Source organism: Alligator sinensis, unplaced genomic scaffold, assembly GCF_000455745.1.
Source record: "Alligator sinensis unplaced genomic scaffold, ASM45574v1 scaffold60_1, whole genome shotgun sequence".
NCBI lineage: Eukaryota > Metazoa > Chordata > Crocodylia > Alligatoridae > Alligator > Alligator sinensis.
In genome coordinates, this window is record NW_005841858.1 from 1,050,903 (window position 1) to 1,060,572 (window position 9,670).

The window sequence follows — 9,670 nt, forward strand, 5'->3', positions numbered from 1 at the left end:
GGACCTGGCATGGTAAGGCAGAGTGGGGTCGGGAAACTCAGTGTTGCTACTGCACTGCACTGCATGGGCGACTGGTGCCTCCCCCAATGGCCAATCAGCAACTGGGGCGGTTCCCCCAACGGCTGATCTCGCCAAGTGCAGGGGAAGTCTCCCACATCTGATTGTGCTGGCTGGGAAGTGTGAGCGAGGCACCTGAAGTGCCAGCGGCACTTCTCCTGGCATCCCCATTCCCCAGCTGGTACTCTCAGGGAGGCACCAGTGCTTCTTCCTGGCCCCGCCCCCCCCCCATCATTTAAGCAGGGAGCGCTGGCTCAGGGGGTGCACCTGCACCCCCATGCACCCTCTACACATTGCCACTGTTGCACCACCTTGATGAGGTGTTTCCTGCCTGCCCGGCAGCAGCAAGGGTGGCAGCATGGAGTTGTACCCCCTTGCTTTTGCTGAGTGGACAGGGGGCACCTTGCCATGGCAGTGTGGGGCTCCTGGCAGTGTCACCAGGCTTCCCTGCCTGGGCCCACTCTGACCTGCTATGCTGGGTCTCATCTGTTGGTCCACAGAGACTCCAAGGGAAGGGCAGCAGGGTGGGGAGCCCTGAGCCTGCAGTGGGCAACCTGTATCTTCCCCCTGCCCAGCATGGGCTCTGCTCCGGCCATGCTGCCCATGGGGGAGGGGGACCTGGGCTCTGCACTCCACTTTGCTGCAGCATCCACTGTCTCCTGTGGGCAGTAGCCAGAGCTCCGGCACTGGGGTCGTGGATCCCTGGCCCCCTACCTCTGGCAGCTGGGGGACCCTCCAGCAGGCCTGGGGGTGAGGGGATATGGGTGGGGAGTGAGGGGCACTGACAGGGCCAGGGTCACTGTGGGTGGGGAGTCAGGGGCACCAGCAGGGGTGGGAGGGCTGCAGGTGGAGAGTGAGGGGCACCAGGAGGGCCAGGGGGCTGTGGGTGGGGAGTGAGGAGCTCCACGGGGGGGCTTTGGGCGTTCTGTGGGTGAGGGGCACCAGGGTCCTGTGGGTGGGAAGTGGGAATAAGCAGGGCTGTGGGGCTGGGAGTCAGGAGTGTGGAGTGAGGAGCAATGTCATGGACTGGGCACTGACATATTAAGCCTGCTCAGCACCACAAAGCAGTGGGAGGGACAGCTGCTGGTGAACAAAGGGGGCAGGGGGACCTCTGATTTTCACTGGTAAAAAACCCAAAATCAAACACTAAAATTTATAGATATTTAGAATTTGTTTTATTATAGTGATTGAGGCACTGGTAGGCTTCCAAATTGGTTAACATTGCAAACATATCAATAAAACATTATGTTAAATTGATACTCATATATTTATATGGTGGTGTTTCATTTTAATCATGTAAAATATGGATTTGGGGGTTTTTAAATAAGAGAAGTTGTGATTTTTAAACAGAGAAAACCAGGATCCCTGGTTATTAGCTTACTTTGACTTAAATATAATCAAAGTAATATACTTCAGATTGTAAGCAGAAGTAAATCATTGCATATGAAACGAAAGAGGTTTTTTTTTCTGTGTTCAATCCATGCATCATTGGCTCCACAGCTGAAGTATTTTGTTCAGTTTGGGCATCATATCTCCTGACAAGTATTGATAAATTTAAGACAAGTCACAAAAGGATTGGTGAAATGATTTAAGGCCTAAAAAATCAGACTTATGAAGATTGATTTAGAGGGCTGACAACTGAGAGGGGAAAAAAATTACAAGCATGTAAAAGGATGTTCTAGAGAGAAAAAAAGCAGTTGTCTTCATTAGTCAAACACGGCAAGATAGATAATGTGTTTCAGCAGTCGCAAAGAGTATTTAGTATGTGGTAACCAAAAAATCAGTCACCAGAACTAATAAAACATGTTTGCAATGGAAAATGATGGAGACAAAAAACTTTGTAACAGACTATTGGTAATGGTGAGTAGTACTAGGACTCCTCCACAGTGCATCTGAGGTCATTTTGTACTCTTCTGATTCCTAATGTATATCACCATCAACTGTAAAGACAGTTAGTTAGTGTTCACCCCATATGGCATTTTGATAGGCTTTCCATTTTGAATTCTATCTTATCTCTGTCTTTACAAAAACTGAATTAGTCTGCCAGGTTTTTGGGTGGACTTAGGACATTTGCTGTGATTTATATGAATATTTGCCGTGATGCGTACAGCTTTTAGGTTGTACAGGGGCAGACACATCATGGAGTTTATAAATTGTACAGGATCAGGGAGAGACATCAGGAAAAGTCAGGGTATAGGCTTAATGGTCCCTTCAGTATTAGTGAGTTTCCCTCTTTTCCAAGCATCTCTTTTTAAAACTTTAGAATTTATGAGTGCCTATACATGTGCTCAGAGGTGTGTGTGTGTGTGAGGGGGGAGAGATAATTAAAGTGGTTCCTGGAGAGCTGCTCTAATTAAAATGCTGCAGTGTAACCTATATTAAGCCCCCGCACATTTAAAAATGGCTGCAGGACACTTTAACTAAAGCTCATTCAAGGAGCTTTAGTTAAAGTGCCCCAGCAGCTATTTTTAAACCTGGAGGGGCTTATACATGTGACACTGTGGCAATGCTAGGGCATTCCATTTAGAATGCAGAGCAGACTGATTAATCAAGTTAACCTCGATTAATTAGTTGGCCTTTTAGGCCTGCTTCATTTTTACACAGAATATTAATCCCTCCCTAGGTTTACAAGCAGTATCTTTCTTCTTCATACACCCTGAAACTTCTCATTATGTTTGCCTTTTCACTGGCAGTGTAGTAATAAAATTATTTATGGAATGCCCTTCTTGTCATCCTGGGATATAATATTAAAAAATCCAGTATAAAATAGCAATACATATTGGGCGAGAGTATTGACTGCTCTTTCCAGCTGCCTTTTTAGGCAATAATTTTACAATAATTAATTTTTACAATTTTACAATAATTAAAAGCAGCAACTGTGAAAAAGAACTAAAAATCTATCCCAATGTCTGCTTTATTTTATATTGGTATTTATCAAGTCTGCTCCAATTAATCATACATTTCATAGATTTCACAGACATTAGGGCTGGAAGGGACCCCAGAGGATCATTGAGTCCAGCCCCCTGCCCCAGAGGCAGGAAGTCAGCAGGGATCATAGGATCCCAGCAAGATAAACGTCCAAATTTCTCTTGAAGGCATTCAGAGTAGGCGCTTGAACCACCTCTGGTGGCAGTCTATTCCAAACCTTGGGGGCTCAGACTGTAAAGAAGTTCTTCCTTATGTCCAGCCTGAAATGGTCTTAGAGGAGTTTATGACCATTCAACCTTGTCATCCCTTGGGGTGGTCTGGTGAACAAACGTTCCCCCAGATCCTGGTGAGCACCCCTTATAAACTTATAGGCAGCCACCAGATCACCCCTGAGCCTGCACTTTTCCAGGCTAAGGAGTCCCATAGCTCTCAGCCTCTCGTCATAAGGTCTGCTTTCCTGAACTGTGATCATGTGTGTGGCTCTTCTCTGAACTCTTTCAAACTTCTCCACATCCTTTTTGAATTGTGGAGCCCAAAACTGGACGCAGTACTCCAGCTGCAGCCTCACTAAGGCTGAGTACAACGGGAGAATGACATCCTGGGATTTGCTTGAGAAACATCTATGGATGCAAGCCAGCATTTTGCTCACTTTACTAGCTGCAGCATCACATTGAAGGCTCATGGTCATCTTGTGGTCAATCATGACCCCCAAGTCCCATTCATCCATAGTGCTAGCCAGCGTAGCACTGCCAAGCCTATAAGCATGCTGCGGGTTCAAGTCAGAGAGATTAAAGGGTTTCCTGTCCTAATTCGATTCAGATTCAGAGATTAGACCACGAAAATCTCCGCTGAATCGAAGCCGCAACCAGAGCTTTGCACAGCCCTAGTAAACTCTTGGACTAATGAAATCAGTGAGTATGTTGCTATTGAATGTAATGGGAGCAGAATTTCAGAACTTTTGCCTTGTAGAGTTTATAAACTTAGAGTACTGAAACTTCTAATAAAGCTTTCCATATATCTCTTGTTCCTTAAGAAGTTTCTCAGTTTCAGCCACTTGAGTTTTGATGTCCTGAAACAACCATGTGGATCATTTTGATATTTCTGTGAACAGTATTAACATAGCCCTCTTAGTTTATACAAGGGTCTTTCAGCCTTTTGAGAATTATTTTATGTCCAGTTTAGGAGCAGATAGTTGGCACATAAATGTGAAATTAGAGTTATAAGAACTTCTATACCTTGGGGGAAAACATCAAGAAAATGAAATAATTTAAAGAAGAGCAAAAGAACATAAGAAGTGTTATACTTTTGAAGCCAAAAACCCTTTAAAATCAGATTTTGGGACCTTGCCTATTTTCATACTCCCTGAGTCAGGAAAGCCTCATGCCAAATAAAAACCAATCCATTAGTATGGTTGACAACTGGAAATGACAAGGGTATTCTCTGGAATGTCATTCTGGTGTGATCTAGTCCTAGTAGAGGTCACAGTATTGAGGATCCTTGATTAACATGCTGCATACTAGGCCAGTCTATCTTGAGGTCATCCTTGTATATACTATAGTACAGACATGTTTGATGCTCCCCAGATTACTCAAAGATCTTCTGCATACCTTCCATCTATTAGATACCCATCTCTCCCTAGGGCTTCAACATTGTCATCCTAAAGTTCAATAAGCCTCCTTTTGAGCTACCATTGGATTTCTCAGGCAACCACCCTACCAACAAGGCAGATTTTTCATTGTTATAAACCAGCATTAACAATTTTCAATCCAATAGCCTAGACCTCTTACATATCCTTTTACAGGCACTGAGTTGTGTTGTGACCATTTTCATAAGCTCTTCCTTAAGGTTCCTAAGTTTCATCAGAATTGATCAATAAAACTGAGTAGTCTTCCCAGGACTATGCATGATGCTAAGAGAAAAGATGTAAGAAATCTCAGAGGCTTGCTCTTAATAAGGACTAAGCCTCTTAGGGTGTCCCATTTAGTGGCCATTTCTGGCTCATAAAATGCCAAACCACACTGCTGCAGAAAATCTCTAAGTGGATCATACACCTGCCATTAAATGTCAGGACATACTACAGTAGCATAGACAACACCTTCAAACTGCTTCAGAAGGCTGCTCTGTCAGTCTCAGGTTTATGGACCAGCCTTCTTATTTTTGTTATGCCCTGGATGTAGTATCCAGGTCAAATATCAAACTTATGAAAACAGTTCCTCAATCATTATTTGACAAATTAAGCTGAAACTCCTGATTACTTCTCTTCAGAGAGGATACTACTTGACTGTCACATACAGTGGGACCCATACTGACACATACTCCAAGCTGAAAGAACAATTATTTATGCTACTGTGACTTACAAGAGATTGGGGTCTGGAAATATTTATGGCCATTTTATCTGTCCCCTCCTTAAGAAATTCACTCAGTTCTGCATTAGGTGGATGTATGTCATTAGCTCTGTCCTATAGTATTTCATTATATAGTCTGTTTAATATTCAGTTGAAATAGCAGAGACAGTGTGAATATTGCTTAAAACATGTCCGCAAATGATGAACACTTAGGGAATTAGCCGGAGTCGTAGCGGATTCCCTGGCACAACTGTTTGAGTACTCATGGCACTCAGGACAGGTCCCAGAGGATTGGAAAAAGGCCAGTGTGGTCCCTATTTTCAAGAAGGGGAGGAAGGAGGAACTGGGTAACTATAGACTGTTTAGTCTCACCTCTATCCTTGGCAAGACCTTTGAGAAAATTGTTAAGGATCACATTTGTGGGGGAACAGCAGGTAAAATAATGCTAAAAGGTAATCAGCCTGGGTTCACAGCAGACAGATCCTGCCTGACTACCCTGGTTTCATTTTATGACTGGGTCACAAAATGCTTGGATGAAGGAATGGAGGTAGATGTTATTTACTTAGATTTTAAAAAGGTCTTTGACACAGTGTCGCACCCAGTTCTTATAAATAAACTAAATAGTTGCAAGGTAGATTATTACACAGCCGGTGGGTAGAAAATTGGCTTATGGGATGCACCCAGAGAGTGGTGGTGGATGGGTCAGTTTCTACCTGGAGAAATGTGGGCAGCGGAGTCCCCCAAGGCTCTGTCCTGGGACCAGTACTGTTCAATATCTTCATTAGTGACTTGGATGAGGGAGTAGAAAGCAGCCTGTCCAAGTTTGCAGACGACACAAACTACGGGGGGGGGAGGAAGACAAACTAGATGGCAGGGAGCAAATCCAGGCTGATTTGGACAGGCTGGGGAAATGGGCTGAATAGAATAGGATGCAGTTTAACAAAGATAAGCGCCATGTGTTGCATCTGGGGAGGAAGACTCATCAACACTCCTACAGCCTGGGAGGTACCACTCTAGGTAGCACAACTGCGGAAAGGGATCTCGGAGTCATAGTCGACTCCAAAATGAACATGAGTCACCAGTGTGATGAGGTAATAAGTAAAGCTAACTGCACCCTTTCTTGCATGAGTAGGTGCATCACAGAGAGGTCCAGGGAGGTGATACTTCCCCTCTACATGACATTGGTCAGGCTGCTACTGGAATACTGCGTCCAGTTTTGGGCACCGCACTTCAGGAGGGATGTGGATGGCCTGGAGAGGGGTCAGAGGAGGGCCATTTGTCCGGTTAAAGGCCTACAGAAAAAACCCTATGTGGACTACAGAAAAAACCCTATGTGGACTAATTGGGAGACCTGAACCTCTTCAGCCTCCACAAGAGGAGACCGAGAGGTGATCTCGTGGCTGCCTACAAACTTATCGGGGGAGCCAGCAAGAAATAGGGGATACAATGTTTACCAGGGTGCCTGTCGGAGTAACTAGAAATAATGGCCACAAACTGGAAGAGAGCAAATTCAGATTAAATATCAGGAATTCTTTACAGTGAGGGTTGCCAAAATATGGAATATGCTTCCAAGGGAGGTGGTGCTGTCCCCTTCCTTGGAGGTGTTTAAAAGGAGATTGGACAGACACCTGGCTGGGTTCATACGACCCCAGAACTCATTCCTGCCCAGGGCAGGGGGCTGGACTTGATGATCTCCTGCTCAGGGCAGGGGGTCGGACTCAATGATCTAATAGGTCCCTTCCGACCATAAAATCTATGAAACTGTGAAATGTACCTTACCTGTATGACTTGTGATTTTGAAGCTTGAAGTCCCTGTTGTACCCTTATTATCAGGTATTATCTGTGTATTTCAGAGGGATTTTTTTTATCTTTCCAGGTGATTTTTATTCTCTGTCTCACAAGATTTGTATAAGCTTTGAAGAGCTTAAAATGTTGTTCTCTTATTTTGTAGCCATTTCCATTGGTCTCCTCTTCCCGATGGTTAGTGAAAAGGGGTGAGCTAACAGCATATGTAGAAGATACTGGACTTTTTTCTAAAAGAACCTCCAAGCAGCAGGTGTACTTCTTCCTCTTTAATGATGTCCTCATCATCACAAAGAAGAAGAGGTAAGCACTTCACCAATCTAAAAGTACCAGTACATTTTTGTTTGATTCCTTGAGTCACACATAAGGAACAATTAAAAGATGTCAGCTACTTTTAAATATTGTCTTGTTCCATGAGTTACTTCCTGACTTTGTAAAGGCTAACTTTTTTTTGGTATTTATCTCAAGTATAATTCATTTCTTCCAAAGTATTTTTATTATCTCCCTTTAACAACTATTTGTGTGAGTGAGTGAATGAGAAAGATTCAGGAAGGAGCAGTTGTTCATAGTATGCAAGGAACATGAAAACAGAACTTGATGCAAGTGGAAATCTTTACTAAAGTGCTTTAAGTTTTGCCAAAGCATACAGAATGTATTTACATATTTAAATGTGCTATGCCCGTACAAGGAATGCACTGCTTCTGGAGCTATTTGTCTCTCCCGTTTCTCCATCAAACCGTACTCAGAATTACAAAAGGGTGGTTGTCAAGCAGAAATAAAAATTAAGTCCCAATTTTACTGACACAGCAAACATGTAAGTTTAGCAGTACAAATAAAGAGGGAGATCTTCCCCAGACAGATCTTTTATGTAAAATGTCAGTGATGTTTAGAAAAAGCCTACTAGTTAAATCTCCATCACCAAAACGAAAGGTCGTTTAGGATGAATTGTCTGCTTCTGATTGAGCCTATCCCCTCTGCAGATGCTGCTCACCATTGCTGATAGAAATGACTTTGAAGAACATATGTTTTAATTTGCAATTGACTAGTTATAACAAATATCAAGCATTTGAAAGAGAGTTCCCAAGGGAGAAAAATGCCCAAACCACATTACAAAATCTTGAGCTCAAATTTCCAGGAGCACAAGTTGAGCACTGTGTTATAATGCTGCCAATCTCAACTTTTTCCCAAAAATAAACATTAACACTTACAACAAAGTGCAGCATAATTTGTTTGCTGCCTCCATCTTTAGTTGTGGTTAGTTGAATAGGAAGAAAAATGAATAGATTTCTCCTCATGCAATTTGCTGTTGTGCATCCCTGAGACTCATGGTTTATCACAAGCCTCAGGAAAACATTTTTTTGTGGGAGCCCCTTGTTAAAACATTGGCAGCACATCACAGATTAGTATCACACATCTTCAAACAGCTTGTTGCTTTCTTTTCTCATGGGACTAAAGTTAATATTTTATTGTGCTGGTGGCAAATTAAACATCTGAGTTAAGAAAACAATGAAAAGATCTGTTATCTGTGTTATTACATTGTTTATCGGTTTCCTATGTGATAGGTTGGTTGCCCAGATTGAAAAAAGATTTTTGGAGTGATGTACACTACATAAACTCTGGTGCTTTTGATTTATAACATTTTCCGGCTGTTGGAATTTCTGCTATCCCAGTTGGCCCATGAGCCACAGTAAACAAAAAATTAATCTTAATGACAGAATGTGTATATATTCACTGTAGTAAAACCTTTCTAAATAAGCAGATGAAATTAAAGAGTATTGCTCTCTCGTTCCTTCCATGGACATTTGATCATAAAATATATGCTGTACAAAGCAGACTAGCTTATTGATAATGTTCTTTTTGTAGTCTATTGTCTCGCACACAATTTCACCATAAACATTTAGCAGTGGACAGAAATATATCCATTCCATACAGTTTTTCATTGTGATATGTTAACAGGCTTCTGTAGATAGCCGGTACATTACACAATGTAATAGCTGTACAAAGTTCATAGTTACAATTCCTTTAGCTTTTAAGTGTGCTGGCCGGCAGCCTGGGCACGCGGGGCCAGAGAAAAGTCGCGGGGTGGAGTAGTACGCTCGAGCTAGAATCAATCACGGAGGCGTAATGGTTGATTGAAAAGATTATTTACTTACACCGGAGATGGTCGCGGTGTAGGCTGGACAGCTTTCCAGGCTCAGCTCTGCTTGAGTTCTCGGTGGAGGACTCTAATACACTCGGTTTCTTGACCCCGGAGTTATTCAGGCTCCGCGGGGTTCAAGAATTCGTTCCCACGGAGCAGCTGTATCTCCGTGAGTGTTACTCGGTTCCCAGGTCCCCCGGAGTTGTTAAGACTCCGTGGGTTCGACAATTGGGTTCTAGGGTAGGGATTCATCTGGGCTGCGATCGGTGATGGGGAGAGGCTAGAGGCCGTCGGTAAGTGGTGCCCCGGAGTTTGCTAGGCTCCGGGGCTTCGGCAATTGGAGCCTCTATTGCCTTCTTCAGAAAGACGCGCTGGGTTCGAAAGGACCCACAGCGCT

General features: G+C 43.5%; 1 protein-coding gene across 2 annotated transcripts in view; it reads left to right on the top strand.

Annotated features, from left to right (window-relative positions):
• The window catches only part of ARHGEF26 (Rho guanine nucleotide exchange factor 26), a 148,233-nt gene that overhangs the window by 103,595 nt on the left and 34,968 nt on the right, over positions 1-9,670 (top strand). For both annotated transcript variants that reach the window (XM_025214791.1, XM_025214793.1), the window contains exon 10: positions 7,282-7,436. In XM_025214791.1, the coding sequence (XP_025070576.1) occupies positions 7,282-7,436 (155 nt within the window). The remainder of the gene's footprint in view (positions 1-7,281; positions 7,437-9,670) is intronic.